We start from the raw sequence: 23910 nt of genomic DNA, 5'->3' as shown, positions 1-23910 counted from the left end.
ACTGAGAAGGGCAGAAGGAAGGGACCTACTTTAGACTGGGTGACCAGAGGAGATGACTTGGGCTGAGCCCTACTGGACGAGAAGGGTGTCTGCAGCAGCAATGTCTGTAGCAGCAACAAAGGCCCTGATGCTGGAACCAGCTTGACATCCTTTTAGAAATAAAAGGTTAAGGTAGCAAGAGTATGTTGACCCAGTGGGAGAAAGTTTCAAAATGATGTTGGAGAGGAAAGCAGAGACCAAGTTGTGCAGCTTTGTAGGCTTGGAAAGTAGTGTGGATTTTATTCTAAAAATAATGAAAAAGGACCGGGTAGTTTTTGCAAAGAAAGTGACATGATCTGCTTGGCATCTGCAAAAGATAAATTTGGCTCCTGGGTGGAAAATGAGCCAAGGAGGAACAAGAACATAAGAAGACAGTTAGGAGACTACTGTAGCCGTGTGGACGAGCTATGATGACAGCGTGAATCAGGGAGGTGGCAGTGGTGATGGAGAGCTGGATGTGGATAAAAGTTGTGTTTTCAATGTAAATCCACAGGCAATCCAGTGAACTGAAGATGGTCACAGGGAAAAAAGAGGAGCCAAGGAGGACTCCTGAGTTTCTGGTTTAAGAAACTGAGTGGTGGTTTTTACTGGCATCTCATTAACCCCAAGTACTCCTGGACAGCGCTGGGCCATCCTACAGATGAAAGGTTCGATGAGGAGATGCAGCTTGTTTAATTAAGGTTACACGCTGCTAATCAACCAAGATGTATAGTGAACCCAAGTGTGTCTGCCCCTAAGACCAAGCTCTATGACAGTACATCACACTCACAGGTGTGTTTCAGAGGCAAAGTTCAAGTCTGTCCATTGCTGGGGTGAAAGAAAGATTTAAGACTCAGTCAATGGGCCAATCATTGGAATTTCAGCATTTAATAATTGATCTCAAGTTTCGCCTTTACTGGAAATCAGATCATAATCACTTAAATTTGTTAAAAGAGAAATACAGACATGACTTTGATTTACAAATGCAGCAACAAAAGAATGAATTTTGGAGAACAGAACCTACTGGACACTGAATAATTTCAAATCAGAAGTCCATGTGCTGTTAATAAGAAGGTGAATTTATTAATTCATCTACAACCTCACTCTCAAAGTAAAAACTAAAACATTTAATTATTGTTCATATAAGAAAACAGACATTCCACTGTTGGCATAACTACCATATTAGGTAAAATGCTTCCTATAGGATCAGTACCTCTGATCTATGAGACATGACAGAGGAGCATCTGGGCAAAGGTTCAAGTGAGTGGGACAAAGGGGTAGACATGGGGTGACCCAGCCTCAGCAAGAGCCCACCATGCGACCCGTTTTCCTACCCTGGTTTAGTAAAACATAGTGGGGTTGTGAGTCAAAGAATAGTAGTCCCCTCGTTCTTCAAAGCTGGCCGGCCTCCTATCCTGATTCTAGCTCTGATGCTTCTTTCTGAGAGTGATGAAATGATGTCGGCGCTGGGAAGTGCCTTCCCTCCACATAGAACAGGCAGCCAGCACCTGCCTCCTCTCTGTCGGGGACCACCCAGTGCAACACGGCTCCTCAACCCACTTAGGGATGCAGGGCCAATGTACACAGCCACCGTGCCACTCAAATGGCCAGAGGGGGCACTGCAGGTCTCCTACCTCATGTCTGCCCCAGACCAAATTATTTCACTTCTGTAATAATTCGCCTTCACTGCATGCTGTCAGGCATAGGGGAACTTATAGAACCCATCTTACAAATAGAGAGGTTGAACCATAGGAAAAAAAGATAAACTTGGATAGGAAAAAAATATCTTCAGGTTTTGAAAATAATAATTTTGTTGGGTTTTCTGTTGTTGTTCTGATTACAAAAGTAATACATGGACCTCATGGACACTTTTCCACAGTAGAGACAAAGAAAAAACTTAAATCGACCTATCTTCAAATACATTAGAACCTTCTTAACTGATGGCCGCTTGACTGACTGGCCAGATGAGTCCATGGCCTCACCATTCTCTCTGTACGCACTGCCCGCATGCCCAGAGCTTGTTGAATCCTGCGATAGGCAAGTGGGCAGCCCTGGACGGCCTGCACATGGTTTTCCTGTTAAGTAAGATGGGGCTGCCCAAGAATCAGCCCCCTGCTCCCAAACCTTTATTTCCAGCCGTCCTTGTGTTTGTAGTATGTAAATCAACAGAATCATACATTCACTAAAGAAAAAGAAGTAGGCAAAGAAAGTGGTTTCTAGGAAAATTATGCTCAATGCTTTGAAAGACTGGAGTAAGCAAAGAGCAAAAAAAAAAAAAAAAAATCATCCAACTAGATGTTAGCAGCTATAAAAGACTGGGAGAAAGTTGCAAAACTCCAGAGAAGTAAAGAAGTCAGGCTATTTGACAAGTGTCTGTTGGTCTCAGGTTCTAGCACTTTTGTTTAAACAAAGAAAATACTCTAATTCTTATATGGCACATTATGGATACGATTTTTGTAAAAACAGGACAAGTTCTTCTGAAGTATATTATGAAGGTCCACCCCCAAAACAAACCTCAGAGCCCTCCATCAAAATGGATAAATAAGTGAGCATACATCTTAGGTTTAAATAACATTTATGTCATTTGTTATACCTAAAACAACCTTTTCAATTTAACCCCTCAGCTCTGAGTCCTGATGCTGTTTCTTATGAGGGCCTTGATTGTATCCAAAAGGCTACCTTATGGGAGATGGACCTTATTCTGTAAAATTACACAGGACTTATTTTGTAAACTTATACAGGATTTGGGATAACAGGTCAAATCTCTAACCCAGTGTTTCTCAGAATGTAACCCATGGACCACTAGTAGCCAAACCACCTTGGGTATTTGCTGTACGTATGGATTGCAGTCACACACCCAAACTTCCTAACTGACGTTCTCTGACAGGGATCAGCATTTCTCCATTCTCCCTGAGAGATTCTGACGCATGTTATGGTGGATAACACTGCTTAGGGGACTAATTTGGGGTTTAATATAAAGGAACAGTTGCTCACAACAGTGCCCCAGGTGGGGATGTTCTGAAGATGGTCAAGTAGAGGCCAAATGATGGCTGGGTAGGATTGCTAGAGAAGGTTCTAGAATTTGGTGGAAGTTTGAATTTTGTGTGATTCATGCTTGCCTTGAAAATGATTTCCCTTTCTTTCCCGATAAAACCACTGATTTTTAGTTGAGAATCCAACTATTGAGACTAGTTGTTTTCTTAGATTTCTTAGAGTCTTTACAAAGTTACCCAGAAATTACTTGAGTGGGCTAATTAGCAAGTTTCTATGTTTTATACGCAAATTACAGTCAAATGGTCGTTTAAGACACCTTGACAAACTTTCCTCGCATTCTCTCCTCTGACAGTTGCTGAACCAGGCAGCGGAGTGGAAACTGCAGGCCAAAATGCTGAAGGAGCAAGAGACAGTCCTTCAGGCTCAGGTGAAGGGGGGAACTGATGCATGGGGTGTGCGCTCCTTCTGTTCCCATGTGACGTGGCTGTGACGTAAAGGTGGTCTGCAGAAGGCCTGCTTGTAGCAGGGGGAAGGGAATAGAAACCACGAATGAAGGATAATTTCATGCTTATTATTAAGTAACAATAAAATCACAATGTTATATCTAAGAAAATAAATGTTCTGCACCAATAACATCCAGTCAAAAGGTTTGCTGACATGCAAATAAGGGCACCAGAATGGCCAATGAGAGTAAGCTGGTCACCGGGTTTCCACCTATCTGTTCATTTGTCCTCTCTCTCTCTTCTCCCATTACCCTATCAAGGTAAGAATAAAGTGTAACCTGTTCAGATGCACCATCTATAACTGTCAATGCTGAAAATGTCCTTGCTTGTTTGGCACTATTTATAATAAAAGGAAATTAGAAAAACAGAGTCAGCACCCAAGTTTTTGTGCTCTCGGAGGCTGGCTCTGTCAGAGGCGAATGACTAAATGGCAGACATTTACGAGACAAGTCAAGAACCATTTTCATCTGGCTCTGTGATGTCCTGGGTGTGTTCTGACTGGGTTATGGGAATTCATCTTTCAGACTCAAAACTAAAGCCTCACGCAACAGCTGACTCTGGGGGGAACGCCAGACTTATCCATCTTTCCTGAGCCCCAGGAGACCCGCCCCTCCAGGCAAACTCTCCCCGTTAGATTCTAGGGGAGGCGCCCTGGTATGGGATGCAAAGGGGTGCAGGCTCCCGTCCTGGGGAAGACGAGGGCCCTACAGACACTGTCTAACCACTTAACACAAATCCACAGAAGATGAAGAAAGTGGAGGCCTTCTGAGCTGGGCAGCATTAATTTAAGAGTTGAGCAATTCACTTGTAAATGTCTATGTGCTGACTGCCAAATACTTGTTTACTGTAAAAGAAAAAGAAAATAAGAAAACCAAGAATAGTAAAGTCACAAATGATACCACTGCACAGACAAAAACACAGACAGCAGTTTGGAGTCTAAGCTTTCTAAAGTATACTTTTCCAATGTCTGTACTGATTGCAACAATGAATTGTTTTCCCTGGTAATATATCAAAATATTTCTAAAATACTAATTACATAGATATTAGAGCCATAAAGTTTCTGACTATTAATAGAATTGAGGGAGCCAGGGTTCAAAGACTAAACTCGAAAGCATCCTTTAGGGAGTCACAGAGCTCATCCCAGCATTGTGTGGGATAGGTGGCAGAGGGGTGACAGAGACAGGCAGGGGAAGGAGATGTGACCTCACAGGCTTGGGGCAGGTCTGGAGAATCAAGCCAGGGCTTCTGGCTCTATGTCTGCCCCATTCACAACACAGCGCCTAGAGGGTACAATAGACAATAATACTTGAAGTTATGCATTATTCACATCGTCTTACAAGCAATCTCTACTTCTCTTTGCTAAATAAAGATAATGAACTTGAGAAGAGCATATTAATATCATCAGACTCCAGGATAGAGAGTGATTCATTCACTTGGCATGAGAATCTAGCCTTTAATGACCTATAAAATCAAAACATAAGGTGGTCTCTAATTTTCCACCTATAGCTCCTCAAACTCAAAAATGCATCTACCAGGGGTTCTAGACTTGCCCATGTTTCTCACTCATCCCTCAATGCTGGACTGAGTCCGGGACTGGGGTCAGAGTCCTGGCTCTTCTGAAGAAAAGCTGTGCCACCCTGAGCAGTGTGCCTAAGCCTCCCTGAACTAAATCTCCTTGTCTAAGGATGATGCAATGGATTAATAACCCCAAACTGGAGCCCTCTGACCGCTGGGAGGCCCATTACTTTTCACTATCTCTGAAACATAGCACGAAAAGCTGCAGCTACTATGCAAAAAATGTAGTTGTTTTTGATGTTATCTCAGCTTTCTGTCAGCAACTATGGATGGCAACTATTTATATGTTTGGTTAAGTTTTTAAGAGAAAAATGAGTTCATGAATATGTAATATGTACAGTTTTTTACAAATTATGCATGCACTTAGCTCAGTACCTAAACTATAACAGACCTAATTAATTCAACTTAGGTTTATTGAGTACCTACTAAGTGCTAGGCATGCTTCTAGGTGTTGCAGATATAGTAGTCAATAAGAGACAAAAACTTCTGCCTAATTAAACTTACAATCTAGTCATCAGTAATGTTAATAAAAATGCTAACAAGCAGTATATGTGCTAATATTAGGATTATTTCATAGGTGAGGACCCACATAGGAATAAATGAGTCCAAGGGAGTCTCTGTTTGCAAAAAAGTTTAAGAACCACTGGGAAAGATGATCCCAAGAACCTGTTCACCTCTGGTTCATGAATGTAACGAAAGCTGCCTTCTCTGTTGCCCTTTTTCACGGCACATGGCTCTCTCTACAGGGGCTCCCCTTTGTCTGTCTCTCACCTTCGAGGCACCTTCACAATTCCAACAATTACTTAATCATCAAGAAGACTATAGAGGTCCCGAGTCCCTGTGTATAATAATGCTCAAATAAGTTCCTCTAAAAAAGTGTTGACATTATATATTTTTTAACATTTAAACCTTGAAAACTGAAGTGTGTCCCAGATTCTCTTGCATAGCCCTCAAACACTGCCTATGGGGCAGGAAGTGAGAAGGGGAAGCCTCAGTCCCCATTTCTGCCGTACAAGCGAGGGAAACACCAAAAGTGGGTTGTGTTCTCCTTGATGGAAGTCACTTTTCCGTCAAACAGCTGCCAGTTTGGGGCATGATTATCACTTAGGGAAGGGATGTCTGGCCTTCAATTATACGAACCAGAGCAATAGAGTAAATGTCAGAGATGATCAATGGGATGCAATCATCACTACAAATAGAGTGTTCACTGGATCGATAAGGAGGAAGGTGGTAGTGGATGTGGAAAATCAGCAATCCCTGACAATGCAGACACAAAATACTGCCCAAGGGGAAGGAGCAGTGAGTAAATTGTTAAAGATGGGTAATCATCATCTTTCAGTCCAAAAGTCCTCACCTTATCAATATAAGATGAGAGGAGAATCCTCTGAAAACACTATGATAATTGGACAAAATCTCTCAAGTTTGCTGAAAAAATTCTGGAACACAGTTTTGTTCCCTCTACACTATGAATGTTTGTAATTAAATTTGGCACTCAGTTAAAAGAATATGTGTGTGTCATTCAGCCCATTTCCAAGTGAAATGTTGGGATGATTATTGCTATTCCTAATGCTAGCACAATTTGTTTCTAATATTTCTGCCTCTGGCAGGAGAGGTACTGGGGTGACCCCTGGATATTGCTTCCATGCTTCTCTGAAATACCAAAGTGAGAGCAGGAACACGTCAGAGCCAACATGTGTCACATCTGACAGTGAGAGGAAAAACACTAGCAAACAAAGATTCATGTAGCAAACAGGAAGTGTACCTTTTTAGTTAGCACAAGTAGAGTGTTGGAGTTGGTTACCTGAGAGAGGTGTGATCGATCCACGTGGATTTTGCCGTGTATGGCACTGAGGTCAAATAGGAAGAAAAGCAGAGGGTTAAAAGCAGTCACCAGAAGGGGAAAATGGGAAATTGTTTATGGGGTACAGAGTTTCAGTTTTGCGAGAGGAAAAAGTTCTGGAGATGGGTTGCACAACAATATAATTAACACCACTTAGCTATACACTTAAAATGGGTAAGATGGTCAGTTTTATGTTATGTGTATTTTACCAAAATTAAAATTTTTTTTAAAGAAAAAAGTTAGAAAAAGGACAGAAGAGGTGATAATAAAGCAAAACATTACTTCCTGGTACTCTGGATGTATCTATGATCTCAATCTTCCCAACTGATACAGTAAAAAGAACATTTTACTCAGACAAAGGTGGGGGCTGCCTGGGGCAGGTGTGTTACGTCCGCTAATACTGTCAAGGCCGCTCTGTGAGATGGATCACGCATGCGCTCACTCCTGCTCTCTCCCGTCTGCAACCTGCAACTACAGGGCTACAAGAATGTGCTTGGAAGGAGGGGCTTGGGAGACCGAAGTGTCTGAGACTGCCATACAACTCTTCTGGAATCGCTGTAAAATGTGTGGGGGGGCGGGGGAGGGGGGCAGACAGAAAGTAAGAAAAAATTAATCGGCGTGCATAGCCAAGAATGTAAAAGAACTGATTTTGTAATAGAAGGTGAAGAGGATCAGCTGGGAGTAGTTACTTCTGCCCTAGGCTGCAGGATCATGTGCAGTATCAATAATCAGGAATGTACATTGGGGTAGAGGCTCTTAAGTTGAGAGGCTTGATCTATTCACAGGGCCCTGAAATCAATTCATTGGATCCCAATCACATCTTTGAAAAAAAATGAAACATTAATTCTGCTTTGAGAATGCATTACATTTAATAAAATATTGCTGTATACAGAGAGAGAGAGAGAGAGAGTGTGTGTGTGTGTGTGTGTGTGTGTGTGTATAAAACCTTCCTGGCCATGAACTCCCTGATGCCCCTTTCCTCAGTCTTCTCCACTCTGACTGCCACAGAATCAAATTTTAGAGCATTAGAGTTGCCCCGAACTGGATCACATACTCACAGTGCTGATGAATGATTTTAGAATGACAGTCAGCTGTTGTTTGACTTTTCTTTGAAAAATTTGTATTCAGTGAAAGGGTTTATGTTATCATTTTGCTGTTCTTTACTGCAATAAACCCCCTGCTATTCTGAATTATTTATGAATGAGCCATTCTAGATGAGCAAACTTTCTGAATTCTTGGGGTTGATTCCCACACACTTCCTCTAACTCCCACCTCCAAGGCTAAAAGCTCTGTATTCTACTGGCTTTCATGTGATGCGTTCTTCTCTGCTTTCAGAAGGACAGTCTCACAGGTATGACCAGCTGGTCAGTTGGTGCCTGCCATCCAGCCAATAGCCCAGCCATCCCAGTCTACAAGGGCAGCCTTGGGTGCTTGTTTGCTGCTGGATGTTGCAAACTTATTTTTCCATACAAAAGACATTTCTGTACCCACTTGAGAACTTGGGGCTATTCCAGGCACTCAAGGGCACTGAATACTCATTTGAAAATGTAGGTTTTACTCACGTGACACATCCATGTTAAATCACTCATCAAAACATGCTATCCTAAAATTATTTTTAAAAGCAGAATTTTACTATTGTATGATATCACTGTCACTAACAATTAAGTACTCAGACACTGGCCTTTCCTGTCCTGCCTCATTCCCAGCCCAAAGGCAAGCTTTGGGATGGAGGATGCGGAGGCACAAAGGCTCTTCTCCGCACCCCCATGGCGAGCCACTTGCCAACGCTAGCCCATACAACGTGGTTTCCTGTAAACTAGGAAAAGGCATTCCTTCCTCCACACTCATTATTTCCATCTGTAGAAAAGTCTTAAAAAAAAACTGATTTTGATGAAAAGAGACATTTAACAGCTATTGGCTGGAATGCTGTATTTATAAATATACAAAACCACCTGTCTAAAATGGAAATGGCAATTGTTTAGAATGGGACAAACTGCAGTATGGCAGCGGCCTTAGTCTATGTCTGGTCCACATTCCCTTTATCACTTTTTTTCATTTGTCTACATTCTCCTATCCTCTAAGACCAAGTTCAAGGCTCACCTCCTCCCCATACACATGGCTCCTTCTCTGCACTGGCACTTTATGTTATCTGAATAAAAGTCAACTTGCCTCCGGGATTGTCTTCCCATCAAGAATGTAGGTCCTCAAAAGCAGGAGTCGCATGTCAAATACTTTTGTACATACAGTCCATGCATATGCTCAGAGCTCAAAAAATCTGTTAGTATAAGTTATGACATAATGAAGTGGTAATGACATATTTTATTATTTCACTTTTCTTTAAAGAACGACTACAATCATGGTCACTGACCTATGTTGTTCTCGTAGTACATAAAAGAACTGAACATATTACTAACACTGTATTGAGAATTTCCTCAAATCATTTTTCTTAACAAATAATGAACAATGACATGCTGTTTTGTTCTGGAAACATTCTGAAAGCAGCCCTAAAGTAGATCCACTCTTTCCCATTTACAGCTCACCCTTTACTCTGGAAGGTTTGAGGAGTTCCAGAGCACACTGACAAAAAGCAATGAGGTGTTTGCCACTTTCAAACAGGAAATGGATAAAGTGAGTACTGCTTATCCCGTACAAAATATTGACATTCTCTGTTTTGACAGGCAATTCTCCTTTGGGTTCACTTTTCTCTCACTAAGCTATTCCAGTGCACTTCACAAAGTAATTAAACATTTACAGGTGCCGATGAGATTTGGGCTGTATTTTTTATTGGTACGTATCTAGTACATTAATCTGAAGGAGGGTCCAAAAACACTGGGACATATTTTCACTCTGAGGAAGATGTTTTCTTTAGTCTGTGAATAGTTTAAAAAAAACAACAACAAGAGCTAGCAACTTAACACTATGTTGTGTATACTGAAATAAAAGAATATCTAATCTTCTAAAGATAAAAAAGCTTTCATACATAAGAGTAAAACTTTAAGGTAGAAAATGCCATTTCATAGGATCCTTCCTAGAAGATATGTAGATGTACTGACAGTGTCTTTGAACAAGATAGAAGTCTGAATTGGATAGTTTACTCAATATCCCTCAATTTTATCTACAATTCAAGGCACTATTTCCCTCGCTTGCTTCATAAGAGTGTGGAGTTAAAATTAAATTATCTTAAAAAGCTTTTCAACTTTTAAAAGTTTGGGGTTTGTTTGTTTTTTACAAATGTAAGGTACTCCTATTCTTGTGGCATACCATGTTTAAATCTTATTCAATCCTGTGTTTTTCCAAAACAAAATAAGCATCAAAATTGTGTTTTGAGAACATTGGCATTAACCCTTTTTAAGGATAGAGAGCATCCTTTTCAAAACATTTTCATAAAATAGTAAGATAAATTTCACAGTTCAGCGAGGAAACTGAAGTAGACCGACATTTATTAATGGTTACAGCTTTCCCACTCCTGACGGGATTTGTCCATTTAAAAAAATAATTATAGGGTTTTAAGATTGAAATAAATATTAAAATGAGAAAAAGGGTTTTAATTCAAAGTTACATAGTTTTAGGATTGGGCTGAATCTTAAAGAGCATTCTTAACCTGGAGTTCATTTATTGACTTTTCAGTAGTAAACCTGAGAATTAGCCAAAAAATTTGATATGCATATTTGCATTTCTCTGAGTGGTCCCATAGACCTCATAAAATTCTTAAAGGTGTCAATAACCTTTAAAAGTTCATAAACTTGGTTAGGAAATGGTCAAAGTGAAAAAACCACTGGAGGCTCACCCCGCTTCTCTGTACAGCCTGGGGGCCCACAGCTGGGCCCAGCCTCTGGTCTCCAAGGTTACCCAGCCTCAGGCAGGTTGGCACAAAGTAGCAAGTGCCAGCCGCGGTAAATCCACGGTGCCTGGGTTACGTGCCTTGTCCTTTACTTCATTCAAGCAGAGAGGAGATCCTACAACCAGGAGCGTAAGCAGGTTCGGGTCCAGAAAAGACAGGCTGTATTTCGGTCACTTGGGTACCTGCCCCCAAAACACACACACACACACACACACACACACACAGCCCCAGCCTAGTGACCAGCAGACACTTGCACTCCCTGCATTAACTGGGGTGAAATAACTCCAGCCACCTCTGGCTAACTCACGTAAATATTACTCCACCTCTTGAGCTTTGGTTCCCCCAGTTCTAAAGGAGAGGCGAAAACAGAACCTTCCCCGTGGGACTGTTTCGAGGAGGACATGGATAATGTGTGTGATCACGCGCTGTGAGCCTTTCTACAAAGGTACAGGCGGGGAAAGCCACCTTTGTGTGGCCACTTGTCTGCTGTGCCTAGATGTGGTCAGCGTTGTAATGGTTAAAGAGCCTGGCCAACTTTCTCACTGACGGTCTCTATTCAAGAAAGTAAATAATCTAAAGTGCGCACTTATCTCGGGGACTCAAGGTTTTCTTATCTTAAAAGAGAGAAAAACGACTGGCAAAGCGGTGCAGCCCTCAGTAGTCTCCTTTCTCCTGAATTGTCTCCAGCGCAAATACACTGTTCACTATGGACCTAGGTGATTCGGGAATAAGTTGTGACTTTGCCCGCTTTGCTCTTCATTCCTTCACCTAGAACTTGTGTTTGCTTCAGCAACCTGTAACAGAAGGGCTGCTCTTGATATCACATATGGAACTAATAGCTTCTTTGATAGACGAACTCTTCAGGATTAATATTAAAATGCTCTAATTTCCGTAGACGACTAAGAAAATGAAGAAGCTGGAGAAGGACACAGCCACATGGAAAGCCAGGTTTGAGAGCTGCAACAAAGCTCTGTTGGACATGATCGAAGAGGTGAGGAAGCTTTTCCCTTCGCTTATTTTCCCCCTGCCTAGTCAAAACATTCATACTTAGAAAACTGTATCCTAAAAGTAGAAATGATTACCTTTGGAAAAGGGCTGAATTTTTCTGGGATGTGATATATGACATCGTAATAAAAGTAATTAGAGCCAAGTAATTTAGAATCAGGTCTGGACTCATGAAGAGCTTTGTGTCCCTTAAGTCACCTGTCTACTTGTAAATTCCAAAGCTGTCCCCCAAGTGGCAGCAGGCCTGCTGGACTGTGAATTCCTTAAAGGCCTGACCAGTGTCTTACTTGCCTTTGAATTTCCCCAGAGCCTGGCATATAACAGGTACAGAATAAATTAATTCATTGATTTGAACATACTGAAAGAAGACACCAGCCCAAGCTCCCAGGGTGTATGTTATTTTATAGACAGATACAGAGATATGTAGTTTAATTTCTCCAACAGGCACTTAAACACTGATATTATGTCAGGCTCTGAGTAGGTGTAGAGACTATACAGGCAAAGATACATGGCCTTTGACCTGAGAGGCAGGACTTACAGGTGACAGTCTCTCCATGTAAACAAGTAAAAAAAAAAGTCTTAAAAGGAACAGAGTAGCACAAAGATGGGCTAAAGGAGTAAGATGATTAGGAATGATTTTATGCACAAACGCTGGCATTTCTAGAGAAAAGGAAGGATGAACAGTTTGAGCAGCCAGCATTATGAATTAGCCTGTGGTGAGTTTCTGTGGTTATAATTACTGTTCTAACAATTCATCCCAAATTGCAACCAATTCCAAAGACATGAGCTTATTATTCATCAACATAAGTCAAACAGTTGCTGGATTAACACAGAGCAGTGTGTCCATAAAGCAGATAAAGCATCGCTCACTGTCAAGCCCAGTCCATCTCATTTATTCTGCCACTGGCAGCTACTTACACCCTCTACGTCTTAAAAGTAGAAAATTCATCTACAATTTTAGAGGCTCTGGACTGAAGCTGAGAGAGGCTTCACCATCTTTCTTTTCTAAATACTACCAGAGTGACTGAAATTCTACCAGAGTGTAGCACACAGTGCAAAAAAAAAAAGATTCTCTGACAAAGTATCTGTCCAGCCCCTACTCTGTACTCAAACCCCAGAGCCTAGTAGACAAATTCCTGGACAAATGGTTTTGCTTCTTTCCAGAGAACATCCTGGCAATTTGGTTTTTGACATTTGATGTGAATGTTTATTTTCAAATCACAGAAAGCATTGAGAGCCAAAGAATATGAGTGCTTCGTGATGAAAATTGGGAGGCTAGAGAATCTCTGTCGGGCTTTACAAGAAGAGAGAAATGAACTCTACAAAAAAATCAGAGAAGCAAAAATGCCTGAGAAGGATGAGCAAGGCCAGCACACCTCTGACGAAGAGCCAGAGGCAACTGTTTCTGTGGGTGAAGAGGCTGACGCAGAAAACGTCAACAGTATTCACGATGCTGTGAAAAACCTGGCCACAGCCTTCATGGTTATTCATCATTCAGAGCCGACCCTTGACCAGTCCAAAGAACTCCAACCAGAACTCAGCAGTCCTCAAGGGGGCGCTGACAGGGCCCCCAAGGAGCCAGAACAACTCTCTTTGGGCCCTTCATGCCATTCAGAGAGTTCTCCACCTCCCCCAGCTTCTCAGGCTGAGGCTGAAGGAGGCCAGGAGGCAGAACCCCCTCCCAGTGCCAGCAATCTCCCTGTGGGGTCCGGAGCAGAGCCCCAAGACCAGGGTTTCCCCACTGGAGTACTGGCTGATCAGCAGCCCCTTCCGGAGGCAGAAGCTGCCTGTCAGGCTCCACAGTCCTCACTAGAGGCCTTCCCACAGGGGACGGAGGCAAGTGGCCCTGCCCTGGCACCCCCGGCAGATGAGCAAGTGCCAGCTGGGGGGCCTGGACAGGAGCCCACTAGGCAGCTTCCAGCAGCAGCAGCGGCAGAGGGCCTTCCAGAAGGGGACTCCGCTGGAGCCCAGCTGCCCAGGGGGGCCGACACCAACCTGGAGGGAGTAGACTAAGCCTCGTGGTGCCTCCAGAGGCTGTTCTTCCTGACTTCACATCTTCATCATGAAAGACTGTCTTCTGAAAGAGGCATTAAGGGCCAGGGATGTCTAATGAAAGAGACTTAATAAGAATCAAAACATCTTTAAATGTTATGCAGAGCACATTCAGCCTTTGCTATTTGTTCTCAACTTATAACTGATTTGGAGCTTTTGTGTTTAACACTGGTTAACAGTATAATTTTCCCAAATGGCAACAAAGCATGCTAAAAGAAAATTTATGTTAATCTGCTATTAAGATGGTACAGTACTTATTCAATTTGTTAATCAATAGTAAGATTTAGTATTTAAAGACTTCCACTATAACATGTGATGTTCCATCTTTATTTCCATATATAGCTTAATAAGTTCCATAGGAAGTAATGGATGTCCAGGTTCTATTTATATATTATATACATAATATATACATAAGTACAGGTACATGTGTTTAAATACAGGTGTGTGTTCATGTGTAAGTATATACATGCATGTGCTCGTGCATGTATATACACATATGTGTATTATCTGTGTGCACTTACATATATTTCTTTAATACTTTTTAAAATTTCTCTCATGCAAAATATTTAGATGCTAATCAAAAAATTTATCTTTTACTTGCTCTTAGGACTACAGTAGACTAATGTTCTAGGAATCAGAAATAGCTTCAGGACACAAGTATTTAGGCCACGTAATGTCAGGCAAAAATGAGTAAACCAATGACAGGTCAATAAATTCAACCAATGGATCAAATGACAGAACCGCAGTTGGGCTGGACTGCAAGTCCATGGAAAGTGCATAGGTGTGAAGATGGGCACAATCGACCCAAACTGAGAGGGGAGCAACAACAGGTGTGGACTGCTCACTTCTTCCAGCGTCTTCTTCTATGCAACTCAGCCCACTGCCTTGCAACCCGGCTTACCTGTGGCTTCCTGCACAGAAGGGGTTGGAGTGGGAAAGGGAGTGAGGGCACGGAGGGACTGAGGGTCCTCAGACAAAGAAGAAGCTGTGCTCATTCATCCCCTGCCTCTTGTGCTACCGAGGTCCTGAGACAGTGAACGCGCCTGGCCCTGCCAACTGCACAGCCCCTCCTTGTCACCAACCGCTCTCTCCAGAGGGTTTCCCACCTCCTCCTCCTGTCACTGTCTCCGTCTACATTCTCAAAACATCTGCTCCCTCTTTCCACCAGGAAATTTCAATTTCCTGCCCTCGTTTCAATTATTGCTAAGTAAAAGCTATTATCTTTCCCAAACAGGGTCTCAATATGAGTGATGAGGCTTACAAGCCAACACATTTTCTTCTACTTGAGGAATTCTCTAGTGCCACAAAGCACAGGACAAATAGCTCTCTACTCAACATGACTGGAAAAATAAGTGAGGATTCGGGACAAGACAAAAGCGTGAAACACCTGGGGTTGTCTACCTGAGTATTACATTACCCTTGCTTGACAAGAACCCCCAATACTAGTGACAGCATAAGTTACTCTCTGGGTAAAACGAGACCACACCGAAGAGATGGGAAGGATGAGAGGGATGGGGGAGGGGAGTAAGTTCTAGAAGGAGGGAAAAAGGGAAGAGGAAAGAAAAAAATGGATCTAACCCAGCCCCACCTTGTAAGTTGAACTCAAGTGGAAAAATGAATAAAAGCAAAATTCTCTACTACTCATGCAGGAAATAATTCTTCAGTGTCCCATGCACTGTCTGCCAAGGCACACAGAGTGCTCGTCAACATGCTACAAGAACTAACTGCATAAAATGTGTTTGAAGTAGACAGTGAGGGTAATAACTAAATGCTAATCAATGGGAGGAAAAGCTTATTGTTATTTGAGGATCCGTGTATTTTTTAAAGACCTAAGATATTGTAATCACAGGGGATCCAGCCAAATTCAGCATCACTTGAAGTCTTAGAGATTTAAACATTCATTTAATTTAGAGCCAAATATTCACCATAACAATTCAGGAGGATCTCCTTTTCCACTATTTACCAGGGCTAAACTTCCAAGAATGGACTAAGGTTAGATAATCACAGTAAAGTCTGTCTGAAATGTTTAGCAAAGAGAAACAGGCAAGAGAGGAGCCAAAATCTGGGAAATCAAATATTCTAATACTCAAAGTTGTGTTTTGTTTTTTTTTACAACCAAAAAACTTTCATAGCAACACATTACTAACTATACATCTTGGGCAGAGTTTTGGATACAATAACTTGCCTGAAATTTGCAAAACTTAATATAGGCTTTGGGAAAATTATTTTCATATTCAAAAAATGTTTTACTAGAGTCCTTTGTGTTAAAATTTGGCCTTACTAATTATAACAATAACTCATAAGACCTGAACGAATGAGGTCTTTATCAAGTTCATGTAACTATTTCTACAGGTGACGAGTCTACTTTCCCACTAGACTTGTTTGGTGTTTTTTGAATGAAACAACTATGATTTATGTGTCTATTAAAATGATACTTTGTTTCCCAAATGCTCTGGCAGTAATTTTATTTTTTAATTTTAATTTCTACTTATGTTTACTTTTGTTCCTTCTATGTTTCAACAATACCTAACAAAGATTATGGGTTTATTCTACTGTTGATTGATATTTTGGTCTGAGTAGAGTGTAACAGAGTAAACTTTGAAAACCTTGGGTGTGTGCGTGTGTGAAGGGGAAGGGAAGGGAGATAGAGAGAACATGACTGCCAGGGCTAAGAAGGAGGAAATCCTGGCTGGAGGACTGATGCCATGTGGCTGAGGTTTCTTTCCAGTTGCCGTCTCCCATGACACTATGTTTCTACACGTGTCCCTCAGAAAAGCTCTGCCCTGTGTATGTCCTTCGGACACAGTGTGAGGAGTAAGGGGGGAGTGTAGAAGGGATCAGCTCGTTTTGCCTCTATCTATTTCTTCTGACTGCCCTGAGAATTTTCTCTAGTAAGACCAGAAAAAGCCCAGCTCTTCTACCTTTTGCTTTATCTCTCACCCCAGACCATACTGATCTGGGAAGGGTTTCTTGAACTTGGCATTTCCTAACATAGTTGGGGAAGATGATTACTTAGCTAGAATGGGAAAAAAGATTCACCCCTGGACTTAAGGCAGTTTTTCCTTTTTTTTTTTTTGACCTCATGTAGTCACACATTTTTAAATAGCTCTCTTTTTTGAGATCATAAAGGTATTATGCCTTCATTATAAAGCTGATGTTGCTTTTCAATAATTTCTCGTTACAAGAGAAATCATTTTAGGAGAATTTCCTCAGCCCCTCCAACTCTAACCAGTAGTGAAATCCAATATTTAGGAAAAGGAAAAGTAATTTAAAATGTAAAGAATGCACTAAAAGAAGATTTGAAATAAAAATGATGACTTTGGTCTCTAAAATTTCTTTCCATCATAAACTGGCAAGTAGGATTTAGGAAGCAAATTAGGTATATGGGCTAAATTTATACACAATAATTTCCTTTTATATACTTTAGACTCTGAAAGTTAAAGTTATTAAATTGACCATGAGGACACTCCATTAGAATAGAAGCATTCCTAAATGATAGTAATAAAGGTTTTTCCCACCCTGGTAAGTTGTATCCTCAGTACCTGAAGTTGAGTCTCATTGGTGATGTCTCCTGATAGAAGTTAGTTCAATAAGTGCCAGTTGCAGCTGCATGTGTGTGTGAATGTACAAGCATGCACACATATGCACATCAACACACATGTATGAAATCTGACCTAGATTTAATTCTGCTGCTGTAGGTGAGTCTTCACACTTGTATTTCCAAAGGACACTAAGTATAATCTTTCCTGACAAGAACAAACTTTAAAAAGAAGTTGTTTCCTGTGTGAATGAGGATATTTGATAGAAACATTTCACTAGCAAAATAAGCCTACAAATTCATTGATCAATTGCACCAAGTAACTTACAGAAGCTGTTGAACTCTACCAGGAGATGAGAAATGAAGTGCATCAATTCAACAGCGTAATCAAGCTGGCTAAATCCAGGGGCAAGTCCTTCTGTTTGCTGGATTTCAGAGCCTCAGCTTTCTATTAACACCAATGTCCATCCCATTTTAACTATGAATTTATTTAAAAGCGATATATTATAATGTAAAATGACCACACATCATAATTAAAACATACGTAGGTATAAAACTCATCGTTTCAGAACCAGCAGTTGATTTGACGACACTTTATGTCCAAAAACACAAAACCAGCATAGAAGCCAAGCAAGAAGGCATTATTTTCAGAGAGAGAAAGATGAGAGAGGAAAAAAAGGACTTTCACTCTGATAGCTTTTCTATGAAGAAAATGAAAAATAGAACTTTAAGATGAGTAAGAGCAATAAAAGGAGGAGGCACATAAATTGGTGGATGCTGTTATGAGAACAAGGTGGTGATGGGAGGCCAGAGCCACAGTGACAGTAACGCCCTCCCTGCCCAGCAGGACTGCGGCCTGGGGAATTTTTATAAGTGTGTTTCTCAGCATTGGTGCATTACTGCATTTCTGTTAGCTTTCTATTAAAATAATAAGTGCATTTATTCAGCATAAAATTAATAAGACTATATCATAAAACATTTAGAAAACAGAGAAAAAAGAAAAATTACCCATAATTCCATTACCCTAACGTAACCACTGCCAGCATTCACTATGTCCTCGTTTATTTTAAATGATCTATCTGTTTTATTTAACATGATGTTAACTTGTCTTTTGGGGAGAGCACAAGGGTTCAAGTGAGAGTAATAGCTATTAATAGCTGCCAGATTTCAGTGCAAGTTTCATACACTTTACCACGGAATATGAGAGCATATTATATTATCTTCAGAATGAGCATGACTATGCAAATACAAATGCACAGCATTCTTACATGTTGTTTGGAAAAGTTATCCCATGGGTTGCACTTACGTGTCCCACCACACATAGGTAAGTTTCCAAGTAAACCAACTGACATGGCTAGAGAGATGCTTAACCCCAACGCTGCTCAAAAAAATAGAAACTAAAAAACCTTCTCTAGAGAAATACTCATGCGGTAGCTAACAAACAAAGAGGAAAAGCTGAACTCCAGTTTATAAAGTGACAAAAAATATGATACTATATGTTTAATATTATAAATCATAGCATTGGCTAAGTGAAGGTCAATGTTCTAAAACAAATCCAAACTCTTCAAAATGAGTGAGACAGTTAGCGGTTTTCTTGTTTGGATGAAATGGTGGTCAGCAGCCGTTAGCTGTATCATATCTCTGAGGTAAGGCAAAGCTAACAACCACTGTGAACCTGTGATTTCTCTAAAACCCACCAGGCAGAGGCAACCAGCCACAGAGAGTAGTCAGAGATACCACACACTGTACAAAAAGATTTCAAAGCCAAGTTCAAATTTACAGGAATAGTACAACAGAGACGTCTTTCATCATGCCCTATCATGAGGGTAAACTTATGTCCTATCTAAACCAGTATAATCATTCCTCACAGACTACTGTAAAGAAATTATTCCCAGGAATGAAACCAGCTCAGTCTAACCAGGGTAAGAAGCGCAGGATGGCACTAGTCTAGGAATCAGGCTATTGCACCCCTAGTTCCTGTTCTGCTACCAAGTGGCTAGTAATTTCAGAGAAATTAACCTCTCTGGGCCTCAGTTCTCTCACCTACAGGAGCCTTGGACTAGATGTCTGAGGGTTTGGAGTCTCTGACTACTTGAGGTTTGAAATCTTTAAGAGACTTATGAAGTTATATAGGGCTTTCTACACTCCAAGGAAGGTTTTATTCTAAGACATCTACACATCACCTTGGGCACTTCTACTAAGTCAGGCAAGGAAAAGGAGACAAGAAATTACTCAATATCTTTTTAATTTAATTTTAAAAATTAGATGAATGAAGCATTAAGGTGGAAATCACAAATTCTTGGATTTATTCAACAAAAGCCGAAGTGCTTCTATGTGTGAGCCTCTGTGCTAGCCCGCGGATGGCAGTGGTTACAAAGTTAAACAAAGGATGCCAGGACCACCCATACCTTGGGCTCCATCTGCTCAAAAACAGAGCACCTAGTCATGTGACCAGGGCCCGAGCGTCCCTTGTACTGAGGGTCCCCTGTGCACCAGAGACTCATCACCAAGGACAGGAGTTGCAAGAGATGCTGAGAGGTCCCACCTAACCACAATGCTCAGCAAACCAAAAAGCAGAAAGGAAACCTCTACGAGCACTTTTATTACAAATGATACTCAGATTTCTAAGTGAAAAAGTTTGGGTTCCTGGTAGAGAAGAAGGGTTTTATAGAACATGTGTGGTTATTTGTCTGTGGCTGTAATGCATGTAACAGCATACTTGTATGTGAGAGTGTATATGAGTAATTGTGTGTAATATGTGCCAGTAGAAGTATGTAGTTTTATGAGAGTGTGTTGTATATATATAGTTCTGTGTGAATGTTTATAATTGTGTGTGACTGTATTCATGCATAACAAATCAATGTAAACCTGTGTAAATGTGTGTAGTTGTGTGAGAGTTTATAGCATGTGTGTGATGGGGCTGAGAACTGAAAGACCGGAACACTGCAGATGTGGTGTAAGTCCTGTGACTGGCTTGTTTTTTTACAAGATCATGTCTTGTCGCAGACTTTTGTTTGCGCAACAAACCCTCTCTCTCATACAGTGCTATGGGGCTCATTATTTTTTGGCTGACCATCTGCCTTCCGAACACACAGGCAGGTGGATGAGGCTACAAGTGTAGTGGCAGCTATTCACAAAATAATTGCACCTGTCACCAGCCCAAAGTGACAGCCAACACTGACTCATAGCTACCATCCCCAGACAAGGCGTTGGGTATGTCTTGATAAACTCACAGTGCTATTCATCATATAGACCAGCCATGGCTTGAGTGGGAAATACAAGAAGTAGTAGCAAACAGAATAACTGGATTCTGGTTTTTCTAAATGAGAGAAGAGCTTCTCCCAGGGCCACTGCTTCTAACAAAGTCGGCATCCCTGGAGGCAGAGTTCTAGTTGGCTTTATCTCTACTGAAACCAAACCCCTGAATATTAAGAACGTTTCCATGAACTAAAAGCCAAAGAGAAAGTGTCCAATCCATTTACATTTTAATCAGTGAATCAGAAGAAAGCAAACCAGAGATGACTGCAGATGCAACCAGCCAATCAGTCAGGCCCATGACTCATTCTTTGTGCACAGAGATTCTTTGCTGTGATACAATTCATCTCCCAAAAATATCTACTATTGACTAGCTGTGCTGTCATAGCTGGACCATCTGGCTGCTCCCTTGCCTGTTATTAGGAAACTGATCCAGAAGTCCTCTGATTCAGACTGGGAGTAATTTAAGGCAATACTCGAAGGAAGGAGAGTGAGAGCTTTTTATAACAAATTAATTGCCTGCCATAGAAGTAAACTGATGATCTTCAAAAGCTAAAGGGAAGAAAACAACTAAACATAAATAAAATTTAAAAGACAAGAACAGAAGAGAGAAGATAATCACAATAATACAACAAAGCATGAATGTCCGGAATACAAACAGAAATCATACAAAGCAGTAAGAAAAGACAAACATTTCAAAAGAACATAGGGAGAGGCTGGGGGAGTGCCCCCCCCACCCAGGTGCAGATGAAGAGGGGTGTCAACTTCATCATTTTAAGATTCTAGAAATTCATCATATTTCCCTTGAGCTCTAAAATTAAATGATTCACTGTGACTTTATGTCCTTCAAGTTTCTGTTTCTTTTCAGAATCAACTATGAGGGATCTGTTTTGCTGTTTCAACCAATATTTTGACCTTTATTATTATCTAATATAATAAAAAATATCAAAGGTCAACAATGATTAAAACCAGACAAATAGGTTTTTTCCCAGAGGCCAAAAGTCTGATGGGCCAGCAGGAGAATGTGCCAGGACAAACCAATGGCCCCGCCCAGGAAACAGCAGTGGCAGCAGCATGCTTCTCGGGCCCTTATGAGATGGTCCAGATGTGAACTCATCTGTCTGAGGAGTTACTTTCTATCTTCCATTTTAAAGAGACACAGCTATTGCCTCTCCCTTGAGGGTGCATATATTTATATACCACTAATTAATAATGTACGTCCATGTACTATAGTACATTAATATCATGTCCTCATGAATATTAAGCAAGTAAATTAGATTAATGTATTAATGACATATAATTATAAACAGACATTAATATAATAAATGCATGTCTATGTATAATGATTATCAATGATTAATCAACTGGAAGTACATTAATTTAATAATCGTACATACACCATCAAATTACATTTAATTCTTATCCATATGACTATCCCCTACCAAATGGTATCCCTTGATCTACCTACCTCGGTGAAACCAGCAACCCGCCCAATCAGTACCTCTCTTCTTGTCCCAGGCCCATTTAACTTGGAGGTTTCTAACTTGGGTGGTAAACGGCATCTGGTTCTTGCTTCAGGGCCATAACAACCTAAAATCGCCCACTCGTTTTCCTTAAATAAGATATCACGATGGATTAATGACTAATCAGCCCATGCCGCGGCATAACTGTGGTGCCTTGCCTTTAGTAAGATTTTTTTGGGGGGTATGCTCAGACTCAGCTAGGGCTGGGAACCCCGGGGTCAGGAGCATTTCCGTCCTGACATGAAACTTTGCTGACATGGCAGATATTCATCCCATAAACTAAAAGACGCAAAAACCAAATCCCAATGGCTCAAAATTTCCCATTCATTGGGATGAGTTTGAATCAGATGGAGAGAAGAGGCACATTGTTGGTTGTCTTTGTCCACTTGGGCTGATATAACAAATATCATAGATTAGATGGCTTGTTAACAATAGAAATTTATGTCTCATGGTTCTGGAGGCTGGGAAGTCCAAGAGCAAGGTGCCTACAGTTTCAGTGTTTGATGAGACCCTGTTCTCTGGTTCAAATATGGCCATCTTCCCACTTGTACCCTCAGGGGTGGGGAGCCTCTTTTATAAGGGCACTAATCCCATTTGTAGGAGCTCTACCTGCATGACCTCATCACCTCCCTAAGGTCCCATCTCCTAATATCATCCATCACACTGGAGGTTTGGATTCAAACACGTGAATTTTGGGAAGACACAGACATTCAAGCCATAACACTGGTCGAGACCCAGCTCTCAAGAGATACAGGGAAATTGTGGTGACCACGTTTTCTAAACCCCAAGTAGAGGCTCTATCTGACAAGCTCTGGTGCTCTTATATCAGCAACAAGACAGAATGTTAGAAATCAAGACTGACCAGGAAAAGCCAGCATTCAGGTATAAAAAATACAATTCTGTCACCAGTGCAAGAAATGTAAGATTTTCACCAACTTGGTTCCAAGATGGGACTTTAAAGAGCTGGCCTTTTTGATAAGTTTGTCCCAAAACAGAGTCACGGAAGAGAAGGGCCTGTGTACAGTTTGGTCACAGCCACCAAGCTACTCCCACACTTGTCTGCAGAGAACCAGATAACTGGCTCCCAACCTGCTTATTTTAGTCGGGTGGCCTCACTTCTTCATGTCCACACTCTCACAGTCAGACTCCAAAGGCCCTTACTCTGAAACTGCCTGCAAGTAGGGAAAGACAGCAGCAGCTGCCACCCCACTGATAATGGGTTTGTGCTGCTGCTTGCCCCAAAAAGCTGTTGGGAGTTGACGGTTTGCTTTCCTGCCCGCCCAAAGCCACAGCCTCTGCAGCTGCCGGCTCCAGCACCGAGAGAACAGGAGTGCCACCTACTGAGGCACTAGAGCTGTAGCCGGCATCTCAGCCAGCCCAGGCCTGCTTGTCACCCAGCAAAAGCACTGAAAATCACCTGTGTCCAGTGATTAAGTAGGCTTCATCTTCTGCCAAAAATAGTGATTGTTTACCACGGGTAGGCTGAAAGAGTCTCAGGGAAGTTAACTCTGCTCTGAACAAAGGAAACCAAATTGCAGTTGGGATCTAGGCTGTATTCCACTTAAGGGAGAAGTGCGCAAGCAGCAAAGGCAGAGTTTAACACAGAGCACGGTTATTAAGTACAGTATTTATCCTGTACCAGATACCGGGTAGGCTAGAGATAGAAGTATGAATGATCAACACTAGAGAAACAATAGAGAAGTGATAAATCCGTATCTGTTCCATAATTGACAAAATACACTCAAGAAACCCGGCCAAATTTATTG

The 23910-nt window shown here is 41.3% G+C and overlaps 1 protein-coding gene across 1 annotated transcript in view; it reads left to right on the top strand.

The window, feature by feature from the left end:
• The window catches only part of TXLNB (taxilin beta), a 44831-nt gene extending 28555 nt beyond the window's left edge, over positions 1-16276 (top strand). The window contains exons 7-10 of the mRNA XM_037144963.2: positions 3365-3439; positions 9466-9558; positions 11667-11762; positions 13001-16276. Of these exons, the coding sequence (XP_037000858.2) occupies positions 3365-3439; positions 9466-9558; positions 11667-11762; positions 13001-13789 (1053 nt within the window). The 3' untranslated portion in view covers positions 13790-16276. The remainder of the gene's footprint in view (positions 1-3364; positions 3440-9465; positions 9559-11666; positions 11763-13000) is intronic.
• Positions 16277-23910: the final 7634 nt, after the last annotated feature.

The sequence above is a fragment of the Artibeus jamaicensis genome, unplaced genomic scaffold (assembly GCF_021234435.1).
Source record: "Artibeus jamaicensis isolate MK-2021 breed Jamaican fruit bat unplaced genomic scaffold, CSHL_Jam_final contig_3176, whole genome shotgun sequence".
In the NCBI taxonomy this organism is placed as follows: domain Eukaryota; kingdom Metazoa; phylum Chordata; class Mammalia; order Chiroptera; family Phyllostomidae; genus Artibeus; species Artibeus jamaicensis.
Note: the sequence above shows the minus strand (reverse complement) of the source record. Positions and strands in the feature narration are given on the sequence as shown.